Source organism: Ciconia boyciana, chromosome 3, assembly GCF_034638445.1.
Source record: "Ciconia boyciana chromosome 3, ASM3463844v1, whole genome shotgun sequence".
Classification (NCBI taxonomy): Eukaryota; Metazoa; Chordata; class Aves; order Ciconiiformes; family Ciconiidae; genus Ciconia; species Ciconia boyciana.
The window spans coordinates 128,684,830-128,703,334 of NC_132936.1; the positions used below are offsets into that span (position 1 = coordinate 128,684,830).

Consider the following 18,505-nt stretch of genomic DNA (forward strand, 5'->3'; position numbering starts at 1 on the left):
CTGAAGCTCTGTCAGTGCTAAGTGGTTTACTCCTTGGAAAAAACCCTGTGCGGTGGGGCAGTACTGTTCCCAAATTTCATGGGAAATGAAGACTAGTTACACATTGGAGTTCTCACGAAATCTGAGACCGGTTTCGTAAATCTTGAGCGTGCATTAACCACTGGGACTCTGTCTTAATGGAACCGTGCATAGGGTCAAAGAAGGCACGTGTGCTTCCCGAAATCACAAAAACATCTTTCTCTTTTAAAGATGATGCCACACTGTTTAGATTTGTCTCATGTTAGACACACGTGTAATCCAAAAAGTGATTCAAATGCTCCCCTTGCTTTGAACTTTCTTTTAAAAGTGGCTGGAGGATGAGGTATCGGCAGGATTTGCAAAGCAAGCCAGCCTGGGGCGCTGGCAGTGTGAGCCTCAGCGCTAGCCAGGACTACAGAACGTGGGGGCGGCCTTCTCCACTGCTGCAAGCAGTGAAGGCCGTCGCTTTTGCACTGATGCTGCTTCTTGTGTTGTTGGGGTAACTTATCCTGCTGGCTAATGTGTAGTCACGTAAGTGAGGACACCGATGTTGAGTAGAGGCTTGCACAGCTATAGTATCCTGTGGGTTGTATGTCTTGGGATGTGTTATTGTGCAGCTCCTTGATACTGTGAACAAAGTTTTTGGTATACAGTCTGAGTTTATATGGTCCACAAAAGTACTATTTCCTGTAATATGCTAATTGCTTGAATAAAGAAAAAAGGGTGAAATTGTTCCTAACTAATACTAAGGGCTAAATTGAGAAGTGGCCCAGGTGGTTACATGTCTTAACAGTTTTTACCAAGAAATTCAAATATTAGCCCTTACCATAGACTCAGCTGAAATAAAGCTACTGTATATTTAACTGCCTTAACTTACTACACTCAGAGGAAGAGCAACCTGGGGACTGAAGAGTAGCAGCTACTGTCACTGAGAGCTATCTGAAGAACAAGGTGTCAAGTGTACTACGTTTCTGATGACCCGATTCCATAGCTAATCGATAAAACATTAGATCAGTGGGGGTCCAATGGTACAATTTACATATTTTCTTTTGAATGTGTCACGTGGAAGATGAGCCGAAGGTCAACACCAGAATAAGAAAATGGTGTTTGTTCCCTTGTTAGTCATTGCCTTGATGTCTCATGCTGAAGTTGAGGTGCGCAGCAAATTGACGCTTTCGGCGTTTGTGTTCAACGGTCTCAGAGTGAGCAGTACAAGCTTTTAGGTGGAGATTGGAATAACAGATATGCTCAATGACTTATGGGTTTCTTATAGACTCTTCTTGGATGCCATTTAGTGTGCTGTATGCTGAACCTCATTCCAATACTTGTGGACATCAATGGAAATCTTTCTGTTGATTTTATGAAACATAGGATGTAGCTGCCTAGGCATGGGCTACCTCCTGAACAATAGTTTACTACTTTTAACTACAGAGCTGAACAAAGAATAATCTTTGCAAAACATTTCTTAGGGAATAATGAAACAGTTGCTTGCAGTAAGAAAATAGTTATTTTCTTATAGGGAGATATCTATTAAGCAGATCAGTGATGCAGCAAACACAACTAGAAAGTGCTATTGCATTATAATTGAAAAGCTATGTTTTGTCATTGTTCAGTGGCATACAAACTAGATAACATCTGATTTTATTTTTTTTTTAATAGTGAAGAGCCTAAAAGATTTTTTTTCAATTAATAGATAACCCTAAATATATGCAGCTTTTGCAGTTCTCTTAAGGCCACTTTTCTGTCTTGCAATCCATGGCTAATTTTTACTTTTAAGGTCAAACAAACAACTTTCAGTTCTGCCTGCCCCCCCCCCCCCCCCCCCCTTCTGTGTGCTGCTTTGGGTAAACAAATGGAATCCTTTTCAACGAGTTACATGAAGAAGAATTTTTCAAAAGCAATTTGTTTTGCCCTGTCTCTGAAAAGTGAATTGCTTTTACTGGAAATCAGCAGAAACTTGCTGCTCGGTATTTCTGAAAACACTGAGCAAAACGTGCGAGAGCTTTGATGTACGTAATGCTCTGCCCCACTGGAGAAACGTTTTAAAATGGGAGTCATGCATGTTTTAGAGTGCTGCGGAAATTCAGCCATCTGACGTTTATAAAACAGTTTGGACCCGATGATGCGTGTCAGAAATGCAGTCTTTACTGCTCATGCTAACCTGAGTAATGTTATAGGACAGCACACACAGTCTGTGGTGCCTGTTTCACTGCCTCTGGTGCCATGCATTGAAAGTATGTATTAGCACTTGATGGACCCAAGAGGAGGCTGTGCAAGTGCAGAATGCTGTAAATAGTGCGCTTGACTGTGCAGACAAGTTGTGCTTCTGTTATCAGACTAAGAAAATAGGTAAAATTAATTCCTGGCTGTTGTTCATAGGTCTCTGAGATACTTCAGCAGCATGTGGGGAGTTTGAGATTGAAATTATCTAAAGAACATTTTGTCTGTGAATTATTGACGTCCAATGTAAGAGGAGTGTGTTGGGGTTTTTTTTTCTTGAGGCAGGTGAACACTACGACATTTTGGATATGTTTTGCGAGGTTTCAAGTTACCCAGTGAATTTAAGGTACCAGAAGTCAATTTTGGTTCAAAAACAGTTATAAGCATGGAGCATCAGCCACATCATCCTGGCTTTTACGTGTGGCTGGCCTGGCTTATTCTGTTGAATTTGAAAAGGTTTGATATGTACCTGCTAATCTTTCTAAAGAGCATCTTTGTGGTTCAATGGGAGAACTGGCAAAGGTTAGCTTCAGCTAGGGCAGCTTCTGTCCCTAGGCTCTCCCTGTGGCCAGGGAGGGGAGAGGCAGGTTTAGGGGACCTCTGTTAAGTGTCCGTTCTGTGTCCTCTCCAGAGTTACCCTTTCTCTGCTGACTGAGGGGCACCCAAGAGAGATTGATCCTCTCTGAAATAAAGGTAGTCCTTGTTATTGTCTACTGGTGCAATATAAAACTCTGCAAACAAGAAGTAGAGCATGTATGGGATTAATCCATCAGAGGAAAGACCCACAAACTCTAGCAAATAAGTGGTAAACTACAAGGCGTCTTTCCACGTCCAGTACTGAATTTGTTATTGCTTCAAACACGTATACGTTAACCATTAGGTAAATATACCTTGTATGCAAGAACCCTCTTGCTATAGTATGGGATGTAAGTTCAAGTTTGATCTGCTGTATTATGGTGTTGCAGGATTTCTTTTCCTGTATATTACAGATTCACAGAATGGTGATAATGGAGAATATTGACCATGAAGTAGTCCTAAAAATTTACAGATCTGGAGAACAGACAAATACCACATGGTAGTTTTAAGAATGTTGGTGTACATTTTGGCAAGTCCTTAAAAATGTAGGTGAAGGTATCCCTTTCCTTCCATCAGGTGGTTTATTTTAGCAGGAAAATCTTATTTATACGTTCTCCCCACCTTCTGAACTTTTGCATATCTACTGCGCGTGTATTTAATAAACTGACATATACTTCAAAAGCATGCTGCAGTGTCCTTACCAGGCTTTCAGTAGGGTCAGCACGCCTGTATTTTTTTTTTTTTTCCAAACACGATGAAATAGAAATTATGGTATATATCAGTAACTGTTAGGTGCAAAAGAGTAAATTGTAGAAAAACATGCTGTTCTAGGTACAGCTATCTAATACCAGAATAAGCATATCTAATCACTTAACCCTAGATCATGGAAGTATTTGGGTAGATAGAAGTGTTTAAGCTATTGAACTGGCAGTAGGTCAGGTCTCTGCTTCCCCCTTGCTGCGTGGAGGAATGTTATCTCTGGCAGTGGTATGGTCAGAGCTTTCCTTGGTGCCTCTGTCGGGCAAGGAGGTAGGAGTTACGACATGAAGGCTGAAACCCTCATCCTTCTCTGGGATTCATGGTACAGGAGGTAGAGATGCTTTTCCCAGGTGCCTACAATAACCCACAGTCAAACCCAGCAGGTGGTTATCTTGTGCATCTCCATCTAGATGCAGGTGCTGTAACCCATCTCTCTCTGCATTTGACTTAATGCTTCATTATGAATTCTGAAGCTTCTCCAGACCTTGAAGCTATATTGTAATTCAAGTGATTACCTTTTCTTGCTTCTTCGAGGAACTGCAGCTCAATGTTAAACATTTTTTAAGGGATTTGAAAACATACTTCTGAATGTTTTCACTTTTATTATTCACTGGTTTTGGCAGGAATAACAAATGGAAATTACTGAAATACTGCCAGAAATTCTTGTTTTGTGAGATATCCAGGCCAGGGAATTTGGGAATAATATGAACCTTCTGAAAGGCTATCCAAATCAAAGCCAATCTTATAAATATATTTCTCTGACATGTCTAGAGGCAAAACAAGACATGAATGTATCAACGTACAATCATTTTCTTATAAGAGATGTGGTAGTATCTTTCACGATTAAATGCTGTGCCAAAGGAAATGACTTGGGTTTTTATTCCTTTTCAGTAATGTGGAAAGTATGCCATGGGAGCAAGCAGGAAGAGGTGGTTTAGTGGAAGAGAGGAAGAAACTGTGTGGAAGGAGTGCAGAGAGACAGCGCTGGCAGCTAACATAATCCTCTTAGTAATGTGCCACGTTCAGCAAAGCTTAAGGATTGGATTTTCCGAGGCCTTCAGTGTTTGCCTAACTGTACGCTCCTGTTGGAAAGAGTGATATATGTCTGTTCGTGTCAGTGGGAGCAGAGTCAGGCCAACTCTTGCTCACTTTTCAGATGGGATTTTCAGATGCTTTCACTTCTGCATTTATGACTTCAGCATAGATAAAAGAAGCGGGTAGACAGCTGTGAGTGAGACAGCAGATCTATCCAAAACCTAATGGAACTTAAAACCTCTCCTGAGAGTGCCGTGCTGAAACAAGTTCAAAGTAATTCCTCTTTATCCTTTAGTGTCTTAAAAGGTTGCCATAGAGTAGGATCTGTAATCAAGGGGAAAAAATAAGCCTGCAGGCAAAAGGTTGGTTGAGGCAGGAGTGATGACTAGCTGAAACCAGATGTAGAAAGGTCAATGTATAAGTTTGGCAGTGATGTTCCCACTTTAGATTAAGTCAGATAAATATACCAAGCCTGATGCATGGACTGGTTCACAGCCCCTGAAGATCCGAGTCTGTCCACGTAGTAGTTCCTTAAGCAATTGCTGGTACTTTATGGCTTAAGACATAGTGAGGTGAAGGAGTCCTTGGAAAGATGGCTGTGATTTTTAACAGCTTTGCTACGTTAACCAGGATGAAGAGCATTGATACTTCAGGATGCAAATACAGGTGTCAGAAATGATAAGCCAAGGAAGCTGAAAACAGCTGTGACCTGTAACAAATAAGCAAGTTGACAATGTTGGGAGCTGAAGAGTAACCTTTGCATGCTACAGTTTGATATCTAGGAGAACATGACTCTCTAAGTCAAAGCTATGAGTGGGGCAGGGTGGGGGAGGGCAGTTTCCCAGCTGTTTGTTCTAGGGAAGAGGACTACTAGGAAAAGAGCAGCCATACTGCATCCAAGTGTGGGTCCATCTAGCCCATTATCCTCCTGGTTATGAGGAGGATATGAGGTTACAACCCTGCAAACTCTTCGCTGCACCTCCAGATGCTACACCTTGCTCCTCAAACTCATTTGCCGGTTCTTGAGGCGTCACTTCTGCCTCCAGATTCACAGCTGCCCCGCACCTTCCCCTCACACTCACGTGAGCCAAGGCTGTGTTGGGCCCTGGCTAAGTTGTGGCTGTCCCCTGGGAGGTGGGCACTGGTGTTAGGAGCCCCAGAAGCTCATCTGCTTGAGGAGATCAGAGACTTCTGCAGGCTCTGGGATCGCGCTGCTGGCCGGGCTCTGGCCTCCTCTGTGCAGGCCTCCAAGAAGTTCAGGAAGGCCCAGATGGCCGGGGCTGCCAGCCCAGGAGTGGGCAAGTGCTCAGTGGCCTTCTCAAGCTGCCCCAGCTGCAGGCATGCAAGGTAGGTCCCAGGGACAGGGACGCTGAACAGCGCAGGCCGTGCTCTAGGGGCTGGATCGCCTGCCTGCCTGCCTGCCTTGAAAAGGTGTCAGTAGGAAGGGGGTGAAGGGCACTGAGTTTGTGTCTTGGCTCAGGGGAAGCCTCTGATTTGCGAAGCATCTGGATCCCTTGGCCAGGTCTTATGACTCGGCCATTCCTCTCTCATGCCAACCATTTTGCCGTGTGCTCTGCCTTCCCGGGGCTGCTGGAGCCCGGAGCTGGGGCTTCCTCCAGGCAGCCCCTTCACTGAGCAGAGCAGGCCTGCGTGGTGCTTGCCTCTTGTCCCTGTTGCAAGCCATGGGCAGTGACCCTGCGTGGACACCTACTCTCGCAGCCTCCAACGGGTGTCTGCACGGGTGATGTCCAGAGCCAGACGTCACTGTAGTGATCCTCAGTGATTGTACTTGTCCTGTCCTCTCCCAGCCCATGGAAATTCAGGCCTCGGATTAGCATTGTGAGTGAAATGAGAGACAAGGATTTGTCTGAAAGACGGGACCACAGTGAAGTCCGTGACTTGGCTGCTTTTCTGTAACTCCTGTTTAATACTCAGCCTGTCTGAGTGACTGTTTTGGTAGAGTTTGAACAAAAAGGAGCAAGAGGCAAGGCAGTCCTATGGAGGGAGCTTCAGACCCTGATGAGGCTGCTGGCTGCCGTAGTGGCCCAAGAGCAACAGCTATTGCTGTGGGGATACGCAGTGCCTTGTTCTACTTGTACTGAGAAACAGGGCTTAAGAGCGACAGTGCCTGATGTGACAAATGTAGCAACTGAAAAAACTTAGAAGCATAAAATGGTATGTCAGCAGGTGGGATGTAACTGATCAGTGAAACAAGGTTCAGAATATTTGCACATCATTTAATTCTGCTGGTTGCCTTTAACTACCTCATATCTTCTTTACAGGAAGAGTAATAATTTCCTTGGAGGAATTAGTGAGGTGTGTAACTGGCGGTAAATTCAGTGGTGTTGCATTTCAAATTTTGCAAAAGGTATTAAGATACGATACAGCAGAGAGGACACAGTTTAGGAGGTTGCTGGAGTGTGTGGAAGAGACCTTCCTGACACAGCTGGTGAGTGAGCCAGCCAGGGAAGGCGCCCGCTGGACCTCTTGTTTGCGAACAGAGAAGGACTTGTGGGTGATGCGATGGTTGGAGGCCGCCTTGGACATACCAATCACAAAATGGTAGAGTTTTTGATTCTTGGAGGAGTAAGGAGGGGGGTCAGCAGAACCGCTGCCTTGGACTTCTGGAGGGCAGACTTTGGCCTGTTTAGGGGCCTGGTTGACAGAGTCCATTGGGAAGCAGTCCTGAAGGGCAAAGGAGTCCAGGAAGGCTGGACATTCTTCAAGAAGGAAATCTTAAAGGCACAGGAGCAGGCTGTCCCCATGTGCTGCTGGGGAAGAAGACCAGTCTGGCTGAACAGAGAGCTTTGGCTGGAACTCAGGAAAGAGAGTTTATGACCTTTGGAAGAAGGAGCAGGCAGCTCAGGAGGACTACAAAGATGTCATGAGGTTATGCAGGGAGAAAATGAGAAGGGCCAAAGCCAAACTAGAACTTAATCTGGCTACTGCTGTAAAAGACAATAAAAAATGTTTCTATAAATACATTAGCAACAAAAGGAGGGCTAAGGAGAATCTCTGTCCTTTATTGGATGCAGGGGGAAACACAGTGACCAAGGATGAGGAAAAGGCTGAGGTACTTAACGCCTTCTTTGCCTCAGTCTTTAATAGTCAGACCAGTTGTTCTTCGGGTACCCAGTCCCTGAGTTGGAAGACGGGGAGAGGGAGCAGAATGAAGCCCCCATAATTCAAGGGGAAATGGTTAGTGACCTGCTACACCACTTAGACACATGCAACTCTATGGGGCTGGATGGGAGCCACCCAAGGGTACTGAGGGAGCTGGCGGAAGTGCTCACCAAGCCACTTTCAATCCTTTATCAGCAGTCCTGGCTGACCAGGGAGGTCCCGGTTGACTGCAGGTTAGCAAATGTGACACCCATCTACAAGAAGGGTCGGAAGGAGGATCCGGGGAACTACAGGCCTGTCAGCCTGACCTCGGTGCTGGCGAAGGTTATGGAGCAGATCATCCTGAGTGCCATCATGCGGCACGTACAGGACAACCAGGTGATCAGGCCCAGTCAGCGTGGGTTTATGAAAGGCTGGTCCTGCTTGACCAGCCTGATCTCCTTCTGTGACAAGGTGACCTGCTTAGTGGATGAGGGAAAGGCTGTGGATGTTGTCTACCTAGACTTCAGTAAAGCCTTTGACACCATTTCCCACAGCATTCTCCTGGAGAAACTGGCTGCTCATGGCTTGGATGGGCGTACGCTTCGCTGAGTAAAGAACGCTGGATGGCCGGGCCCAAAGAGCGGTGGGGAATGGAGTTAAATCCAGTTCGTGGATGGTTACCAGTGGTGTTCCCCAGGGCTCTGTGCTGGGGCCAGTTCTGTTTAATATCTTTATCAATGATCTGGAAGAGGGGATCGAGTGCACCCTCAGTAAGTGTGCAGATTGAGACCAAGTTGTGCAGGAGTGTTGATCTGCTGGAGGGGAGGAAGGCTCTGCAGAGGGACCTGGACAGTCTGGATCGATGGGCCGAGGCCAATTGTATGAGGTTCAACAGGGCTCAGTGTCGGGTCCTGCACTTCGGTCACAACAACCTCATGCAACACTACAGGCTTGGAGAAGCCCAACAGAAAAGGACCTGGGGGTGTTGGTTGACAGCTGGCTGAATGTGAGCCAGCAGTGTGCCCAGGTGGCCAAGAAGGCCAATGGCATCCTGGCTTGCATCAGAAATAGTGTGGCCAGCAGGACTCCAGGGCAGTGACCGTGCCCCTGTACTGGGCACTGGTGAGGCCGCACCTCGAACGCTGTGTTCAGTGTTGGGCCCCTCACTACCAGAGAGACATTGAGGGGCTGGAGCGTGTCCAGAGAAGGGCAACGGAGCTGGGGAAGGGTCTGGAGCACAAGGCTGATGGGGAGCGGGTGAGGGACCTGGGGTTGTTCAGCCTGGAGAAAAGGAGGCTGAGGGGAGACCTCATTGCTCTCCAAAACCACCTGAGAGGAGGCTGTAGCGAGGTGGGTGTTGGTCTCCTCTCCCAGGTAACAAGCCATAGGATGAGAGGAAATGGCCTCCAGTTGTGCCAGGGCAGGTTTAGATTGGACATTAGGAAAAATGTCTTCACCAAAAGGGGTTGTCAAGCACTGGACCAGGCTGCCCAGGGAAGTGGTGGAGTCACCATCCCTGAAGGTATTTAAAAGCCGTGTAGATGAGGTGCTTAGGGACATGGTGTAGTGGTGGACTTGGCAGTGCTAGGTTAACGGTTGGACTTGGCTATCTTAAAGGTCTTTTCCAACCTAAATGATTCTATGATTCTAAGAGGCACATTGGGGGAGTAGTAAGCACAGTTCACCTGCGATGTGCTCATTGGTTTTGAAGTTAATGGGAGTGTTACATATTTGTGCTTCCTTTTTAGTTTTTCAAGAGAGTGTTGTTTCTTGAAAAGGATTGCAAGCAGTCATTTGTGGCCCTTCTGCCTATGTATGTAATGACTGTCTATCTTTGTAAGATTTTTTTTAGCCCATTATGGGCAGAAATATTGTTGCTTACTGACAGCATACTGGTGGCAACCAGGCTTTCTTCAGGGGAGTACCTCACACAAACTCATTACGTTCAGGTAGCAGAAATAAAAGTAAAAACAGTGCTTGAAGAAAAAGGAGGTTGATCAGAGAATGTTATTTCCAAGCTTTTTCAAACATTTTAATTAAAATGACAAAATACAGAAATACGACACTGTGTAAAGAGTGTGTTGTCATTTTTGCTGTATGCATTATTTGTTTTCTACAAGTAATGTGCTCTTGCATTATTTGAAGAAAAAAAAAAGGCCGTAACCTCTTTCTGCAGCCAGAAGAATGATGGAAGTTAGAATCCTTTTTGCATAATCCTCTTGCTTTTTGCTTGTGGATACAGCTGTGCTAACACAATGCAACATTTGAGTTGAGAGGTCTGCAAAATCCTGGCACCAATGATAGTTTTCAGACTGAGGCTCTTATTTGATAGATTTTCAAAGTGATACTGTGCTCAGCTGTATCTGTGTGGTGCTGGAAGCAGGCTTTCAGTTAACTTCTCAGAGGAAATACTTTCAAAAGGAAAAGTTTAATTTTGCCAAGAATCAGATAAGGTCAGAGTAATTAGACAAACCAGAGCTTTGTAGGTTGGAGATGAACGCATCCCTCTCCGTGGGGTAGTGCAAATGTGCTAGAAGAACCGGAAAATGAAATGCATGAGGATGCTTAAATTTGTTGAAAACCTGGAGTTCTGTGTATATCTCTTAGCATGTTCTCAAGCGTAGGACTGCATTTTAGAAGTATTTTTTTCACATTTAAAAAGAAAAATAAAGTGTATTTATCCTTCCTGTTTCTGGTTTCCAGTTTAACCCACCAGAAAATGGGTTCACTGAATTAATTGTAATTTTTTTAATACTATATATTTATAAATTGCTATTATAATTTGATTGTAATATGATGCTGATTCACCATAGGTTTTCAAGTTCATATGGAGTAGGCTTTACCTAGCTTCCATGCATTTCTGTTATGAGGCAGTAAGGTTTGTATTTCAGCTCCTCTACTGCACCCCGCTACTGGCAAAGTGGATGGCCTAAGGACTACATTGACAGCTATCAATCTGCGTTAGTCTTCTGACATTAGCTGACCTTTGCCAGTTTATACTGAAGGTCTGGACTGATATTTTTTCCTGTTCCTCCTTGGCTGCAGAATAGTAAAACCCTTTTTTGTTTGCCTAAAGTAGTTTCTGTGAGTGTCTATGCTCAGTGGTTGCATGGCCTTTACAGATGGAGAATGAAAGAGGACAGCCAGTTCCTTCAGTGGGATAATTTAGGCTTAGAATACAAAAAAGTGGATTCTGCGAATTCTGTTGGTTGGCCAGCAAAAGGAAGGCTGCAGAACTCTCCTCTTCCTTCAGTGACGGCATTAATGGAGTCTCTTCCCTCTGTCCTCTTGTTAGCATTTGTAAACAGAGACTCTTTTCCTCAGTCAGATCTTGTTAGGTTGGCCAAAAGATCAAAAATCGTAGTTAGGAACTAAGGAACAGAAAGCCGGTGCAGTTGTATAGCCTCGATTCCTTAGGAAACTGAGCGGAGGTGGAGTAAGGAGGATTGTGGACAGGGACTTTAAGTTCCCTGTGCCCTTTGCTTTCCACCTCAGGGGAGGAATACAGACTGTCTCATCTTTGCTGGGACTTTTAGCTAAAGAAAATGGGATGTTTTGCCTTGTAAAAGCATGATTGGAATGAGAGGATTAAAGGGAAGGATCCCGAGAAGTCCAGGAAGACAGTAGTCGGCACTACTACAGTTAAGTGTAAGAACATATAAAATACCAAATAAAATTGCAGGAGAGGGAGGAAAGTAGGAGCTGTTTTGACAAGAAGTCAGAAGTCTTGGTTACATCCAGGCGCCTGAATGGTGCTCTGGCATTCCTGTGTAAATGAAAACCAGGAGGAGAAGGGAATGGAAGAAAGAAGCTGAAAAGCACCAGTTTTTTTGAAACATACAGCTTGCATGGGTGTCAGCATCCATGGAGCAGCATTGCATTTCAGAGGAATGTGCCAGGCAGACAAATCGTTCCTTTTCCCTGCCCTGTCTTGTCCTTCACACACACGAGCTTTGTCCTGGATTTGAAGAGCTGCGGGCAGACAGCGCTGGCTACCGGAGGGGCTGGTGCTGCTGGGAGGGAGCCACCCAAACCTCGGCGCGGCGGGCAGCAGCCTAGCACCTGCTGCCCTCTGGGAGCGGAGAGCTGTGGGGACGGCTAAGTAGGTGAAGTACTGACCGCTTAAACACAGCAAGGGCTGCCTTCCAGATGGCTACACAAAAGGCGACATGAGTTATACAGTGAATTGGCTCCTGCAGCTTGATGACATTTTCAGATGGGTTTCTGAGCAGTCACCCAGGCAATGTCTAGGCAAATCTATCTAGACTCTCTGCCTCAGTCTTTAAAAGACAGAGGAAGGAGAAAATGCTCGTCTCCGGTAAGTACAGGAGACGACATGCTTTGCCATCTTTCTCCACCCAGCTTCCCAATCCAAGAAGGCAGGTTTGTCCTTTCTGACAGCCTCATGCTGTCCGAACTCAACAAAGACAACTTCAGAGTAGTGGTTTTGCAGCCTGTTTTGGATCTGAATAAGCATCAGATGTGGACAACTGTGTAGAGAAATGAAACCTTCTGACAGTAGGTTTGTTTCTCTGCAGTTGTTTCTGTGCACCCTGTGGAGGTACCTCTGAACTCAGAGGTGCGAGACGGGTAGGGGCCCACCCTCAGTTTTTGGAGTGTTGCACCCACCCCTGGCCATCCATTTTTCCAGCGGGTCTTAAAGTCTATTTGCATATTGGGTGGCCCAAAAAAAGCCTACGCACCCAAAAAAAACCCCCAAACCAAACACAAAAAACCAGCAACAGTGTTTCCCCCTGTGCTGCTTTTAATCAGAAATAGTAAAAACCACTCAAACATGGAATAGTATTTAGGTTACCCTAAGTCAGTTTGAAATTACACTGTAACCACAAAGGGTGGCGTGGATGGATTCACAGGCTGTGTAGAGAGCTGAGAAGAGCAAGGACTGGAGCTCAGCTGAGCTCAGGGTTATGGTCATACAGATAGTAATAATATTACCTAAATAGTAACAATAATAGCAGCTATGGAAAAGTTTAGAGCTTCAGAACCTGCAATAAGCAAAATAAGCAGTGGTCTTGTCTGAGGCTTTCTTCCGACTTGGAGTCTTATTGCTCTTTGAAGGGCAAACTGTGTCTTTGTGTTTTGCGTTCTTCTGTATGTTTGAGTGTGGAAGCTTATAAACTTCTGTTCTGTTTTGAAATAAGATGAATGTAAAAATCTTGGCATGGTCTTATTTTGGCAACAGGAATGCATGCAGACATCCTTGTGGTTAAATGAAAGAAAATTTAAAAACATTAGACTTCCTGTGAAGGGGTCATTGTTTGCAAATGAGATGATTAGTGACTGAGACTAGAGATGCAAATACAACTGCATGATCTTGCTCATAAACCCCTACTGTAACTCATTTAAAATCTGGGGTTTTTCTGTGGAATTGAATTTGGTGTTGTCATTAAGAGGACAGCATCAACTGGGAAAATTGAATTTTTATTCTAATTCCTGTTTGGGTTTCTTGGGTCTCCCTCCACCTTAAGTCTTTTGGGTGCAGATTCCCTTTTCAGAATTTGTTGAAAGAAAACATTTTTATTTTATAATTAAAAAACTCTTGTTATATGGCAACCTTTAGATTTGTTTAGAATAGCCAATATCAAATACCAAAAGTCTTTAAAATGTCTGAGGCTCCCCAGGGTGGAACAACTGTTCTGTACCCTTGTGCATGTGGCAAATGAGGACGCAGAGATCGACTGATTTAATAGCCCCTGTAAGCCCACCCGCTGCACGGGACTGCAGTCTCTTACAGGATTGGTGCAGTCAGGTTATGTAGACAGACTGTAAGTAAAGCAGCATGGATGACAATGCTTTAGAGCCTCATCAGGAACGTGTTCCTTTAACTATGCTGATTTACAAGGAATTATTATTATTGGTTTTCCAGTGCTGTTTTTTGTCTTCTCTTGGTCATTCTCTAGTGTTTGGCTTTCACAAGAATGCAGAATTCAGGATTTTTCTTTCAACCTTTAAAGTCTGCAAACTCTGCCTGGAAAACAGGCTGGTTCCTGAGTTTCACAGCATGGCTGCTTTTTAACCAGAAGCTAAGTGGAAAAATGTAACCTTTCCTAGCGCTCTTGCGGTATGACCGCTGGAAGCAGGGTGAACAATTTAAAGCTTCCGGCTACATGTTAAAACCAAGAGAAAATGTTTCTTTCTTCTGCTTCTACCTCTCACCCTTTTCCAGTACTTGTGCTTCCAGGGCTTTTCATTTAACCCTTTTTTCTTCTAAGGTCCTCCTTGGGCCTATTTCCCCTTGTCGATGCCCTCTCATAAGGCATTAGAGGGAAGCAGAAGCCTGTGTGTCTATGTGTGCACGGGCGGGTATGTGTCAGACTTGTTTTTTGAACTGTCAGCGGTCTCAGTCCCAGCTGCCTTGTTTTGCTCAAGCTCCGTCTGCAGCCATGCCACTAAACTTGTTTTCCACTGCTGCTCCCTGCCATTTATATTGTACTTTCTGCTTGTATCACATCAAAAGCTGTGCCTCTATCTTAGTCTATAATGTTTTGCACCTGCAATATTTGCCATTTAGGCAACTGAAGCTTCCAACATAACTACCTACTATGTGGTCAGTAAATGTGTGAGCAAGGAGAAGAGTTAGGCTATTTAAATGCAATTATAAGCTCACTGTTAAAAAGCCTAGAAGGACTTTTTAGCCAGGGAACTTGGCTCCTGTTTAGTTCAGCAGTTTGTTCGCAAATTACTGGTGTGAATTGGTTGTGACTTTAGAGGAACTCTACTAATCAGCTGGAGATCATCCCCATGATATTGCTCATTGTGTGCGCGTGTTCTGGTTATGCATTATTGTCGTCTTCCGGGTGTTAAGCTGTTCATTCAGTTTACCTGATAGTGGAAAATGCAGCTTCTTCCTAACTGCACCTTCAGTTTCTCACTTGGACCTGACTCCCAGAAAACTTAATTGCATTTTAGGAACTTCAAGCAGGACTTTTTCAGGAGGGCGTTGGGGTTGGTTTGTTTGTTTTGTGGGGTTTTTAGCCTTTCTTTGTTGTTGTTTTTTACATTCGTGGTAATGTGTTTTCTCCCTTGTGGGTGATTTTTAATTCCCCCCCCGGTCAGCCCTGTTAATACTGTAATATTTGAGAGCGGATTGTAGTGACATCTAACATTTTGTTCTATTTGTACTTCATGCTGAGGTCAAGCAAACAAACAAAGCAATCATTATGTTTTAGCATTCTTTTTTAATGAGCGCATTAAAATCTACTCAGATCAGCTGTGAAGAGAAGGGAGGAACATGGAACTTGAGTAGCACTGTCTTTTTGAAGCAATTTATGGAAAAAAAATAGACCAAAGGGATATGTAAGGACTCTGGTAGGAAATAAATGGGACCGTGTTGTTGACGGAAAGGGTTTTGGCCGAAGGCTTGTCGTGACTGTTTCTGTGGCTTAGAAAGGAATTTCCTACAGACTGGACTAACCATTAAAAAAATGTTTCTACTTTTAGGAGTTCAAGGCGTAGATTCAAGGAGTGGAATCTTCCAGGGGAAGATGTCGTCTTTAACAATGAAAGCCCGTTGTCTGGACAAAAGAGGAAGTTTCTTTAAGGTAAATGGGATATTTATACGGAACATAAAGCACATGGTTTTATGTGAAATGAGTGCTGCAGAATGTGCAGTGCAGTCTGTGATACGTAGCAAGCCTTTTCTGTAAAATAGGAAGCACTTCATTGAGCATCTCTTTTTACAGGCGGTATTTGTGGTTAGATTACCATCTAGTTATTTCATGTGTATATTGTTTTCCTGTACACTGAATAGAATATTTGGTGTAAAACAGCTTTGTAGCTTTCTTTGCCGCTAATGCTGAGAACATAAGCTTTATTGTGCGTAGGCATAAAATTATTAGAGCTTTCATAAACTGAATTTGTGTAGCTTAAAGTTGCGGTGCAGGTTTATGATTTCCATTGTTGGATTGAAAAAATCAGTTTCATTTCCTTGTCTATTTTAAGAAAAATTGGCGCGGGGATGTCCTTGTTTGTCTGTAATCTGAACACTCACAGAAATACTATATTTGTATTCTCAATGTATATTTCAGTCCTTTTTGGTTTGTGTTTTTGCTTGCTTTGTGGGTTTTGATTGGTTGGTTTTCTTACAGCCTAAGTGTGTCTTGTTTGAAATGAATAAGAAGCTGGTGCTTAGCTCACTGCCGTACTCTCAAAAGTCCAGCGAGGCAGATGGCTGTGTCTTCGGGTGCCTACATACTTTAAAAGAGTGCAGTGCTTCCTCCCTTAAGATACTCAGCCCAGCTTCATGATGATGCAGGCACTGAGAGCTAGTAGTTCTGTTCTGGCATGGGCATGCTTATAGAGAGAAAACAGAAATTACTCCCTTTATTGTTTCTGTATTCTGGGGGCTGTTTTGAGATGTCATGTGGCTTACAGCACACGTAATACAGCATACTTCAGTGAGAAACATGTTTTGGGTTTGGGTGAGAGCCCTTCTGTCTCCCCCAATTCCATTCCATCACAGAATAGAACTGACGCATGGCAATGTATGAAAGGAGCCAGGAAGGCGGGATGCAACGCAGGATCTCCTAATGCCCCTGGGAAAGACCTGGGAGCACAGGCACGGGTGGACACCTCTCCAGACTTGAGGTGGTGCTCGGAGCTGCAGGGATGTAGAGCCCTCAGTTGAAGCACCTTCAAATACTCCCTGGAACTCTTTAGAAATGCATTTTTCCCTGGGCGTGAATATCTGATTTTTGTCCTGCTAACCTCATTACAGCTGGAAAATGGAACCTTGAGAACTGCGTGAGAAAGGATGTACTTCAGATTGGCTGCCTGCCATCATTAGGTTTTGTGCGTCTTCTGTTATCATCTTCACTTCTACATAGTTATAAATCACCTCTGTCTCTGGGAACTTCTGTCTAGGATTAAACTTGATGACTTAATTTTGCCTTTTTTTCCAGTATTTCCTGCAGAGTTAGCTTGCAGGATTGGCCCCAGATTTGCTCAGCAGTAGTAGCTTAGCTCAGGTGTGAACAATCACACTGCAAAAGTAAGCATGGGTCACCGTGTCCTCTCTTCCGCCTCCTGCTCCATGTCAAGTTTGTTAAGGCTTTGGGGGATCAGTCAGAGGGCTTTCGGGGCTGCAGTGAGCTTACTGTTTTCCAGGGGCATGTGGGAACGTGTTTTGTTCTTTTTATGTGACAGAGACGCTTTACGCAGTGGAGAGACTTTGGAAAACTGTCATCTTTCAGGCTGGCATCACAAAAAGCAGAGGTGCAGTAGGAGTTATCAGTGTGGTTTCCAAAAGACTACTGAATCCCATTAACTGTGTTTTATTTATGTATATTGGTGGAGGTCTGGAGGCAGTGCTGAAGTTAATTGTAGAGAAGGCTGTAGTTAATATTTTCTTCCAGAAAAAAGGATTAGTTGATCTGAAGTGTAGTTAACAAAGCCTTCATGTGCACTGTGTGAGGACAGCTGCGAACACCATATACTTCTAGAGAGCAGGACAGGGAGAACAGCATCCAGGCAGTGCCACTGTATTGAAAGTATGCTGACCTGTCAAACTGTGGTGTCCTGCCACTGGCCGGGAAGATATGTGCATTTTTCTGATGTGAGGAAGAGCGTAAACTGTCACATAGACCAGCTTGGGATCAGGGTTAAATACAACGGAGTTGAATTTGTCTGTTCTGCACTAGAATTTTGCTGTTTATGTAATGCAGGGGTCACAGTGGCTGTCTTGCTGGGCAAGGCTTTGCTGTAAGGAGCAATCATAATTTACAAGTGCTTCTGAGCACTGAAGTAACTTACCTTATTCGCTTCCCTTAGAATATTCATCGCCTGCTGTAGCTTCTTCCAGTGAAAGATGCTAATACTTGCTGCCATCTCAGCTTATACTAAGAAGCAGCATACTGCTTTTCTTTATCTCGTACTGCAGCAAATGTGATTGACCAGCCAAAGCTCTCAGTAGTGGCAAGCAGCTGCCACTTGACTGCTGGCTCCTGGCCCCTGCCTCCTCTGCTGCTCCTAGTGCACCACGCTCTCCTCGCAGGTCCTGTGCCGTGTGTTTCAGGTGTTGCTCTTTCCATTCCCTCTGTTCCTCTGGGACCGAAATGCCGTTCTTTTGCTGCCTGAATCTGCCCCTAATGCTTGGAGCAGTAGGGGGTGGGGGTGGGTGTTCTAGCAGATGATAAATACACTCATGATAGGCTACAGGCAAAGAGCCAAGCAAGTGGTGGCTGGTGCCTTCAGCACATGGAGAGCTCTAATGACCGCTGGTGCGGTGTGCAGGACCAGTTTCTGTGTCAGCATCTTCATAGTACTGTTATAGTGACACACATACACATTGAAGCATTTGTTTCATGTGTTGCATGTTTTCTTTATCTTCAGGCAACCTTACCAGGCCAGTCTTTAGGAAACAAATGGCTCAGTGCTGCAGTGACAGCGTGTTTTCCTCTTTGGCTTGCCCAGAGCTTCATGTGGTCAGCAATAAACAGGGTCTTCTGGGGACAGGAATGGCTTCTCAGTCTTGCAACATGCTTTTGGTATGTCTCGTATCTCATAAGCACAGACATTAACCTTGTTTGATGGCAGTCCACAGCCATATAGAGAGAATGGTCATATTTTCAAATCATAGCAAGAAACTGTCTCACTTATGAGGAATATTTCTAGGTTGTCACTTATGTGTGTGTTGAAGGAATCATGATGGCACTGTAAGCAAGTGCCCATGTCATTTTCTGCAGTCCTTTGGTATCTCCTTGTGTAAGTAATTCTTGTGTGGAGAATGGATGCTGGAATAGCTATTTTGTGCGTCTCCTGTTCACGATGTAGC

The 18,505-nt window shown here is 44.5% G+C and overlaps 1 protein-coding gene across 16 annotated transcripts in view; it reads left to right on the top strand.

The window, feature by feature from the left end:
* RIN2 (Ras and Rab interactor 2) overlaps positions 1 to 18,505 on the top strand; it is a 123,147-nt gene that overhangs the window by 55,571 nt on the left and 49,071 nt on the right. For 14 of the 16 annotated variants that reach the window (XM_072857663.1, XM_072857666.1, XM_072857667.1 and 11 more), the window contains one exon: positions 15,175 to 15,275. The exons of 1 other annotated variant lie outside the window; for it this stretch is intronic. In XM_072857663.1, coding sequence (XP_072713764.1) covers positions 15,219 to 15,275 — 57 coding nt within the window. In that variant the 5' untranslated portion in view covers positions 15,175 to 15,218. Of the gene's footprint in view, positions 1 to 15,174; positions 15,276 to 18,194; positions 18,219 to 18,505 lie in introns of those variants that run through there. One more of the 16 variants, XM_072857659.1, reaches the window with a different exon arrangement.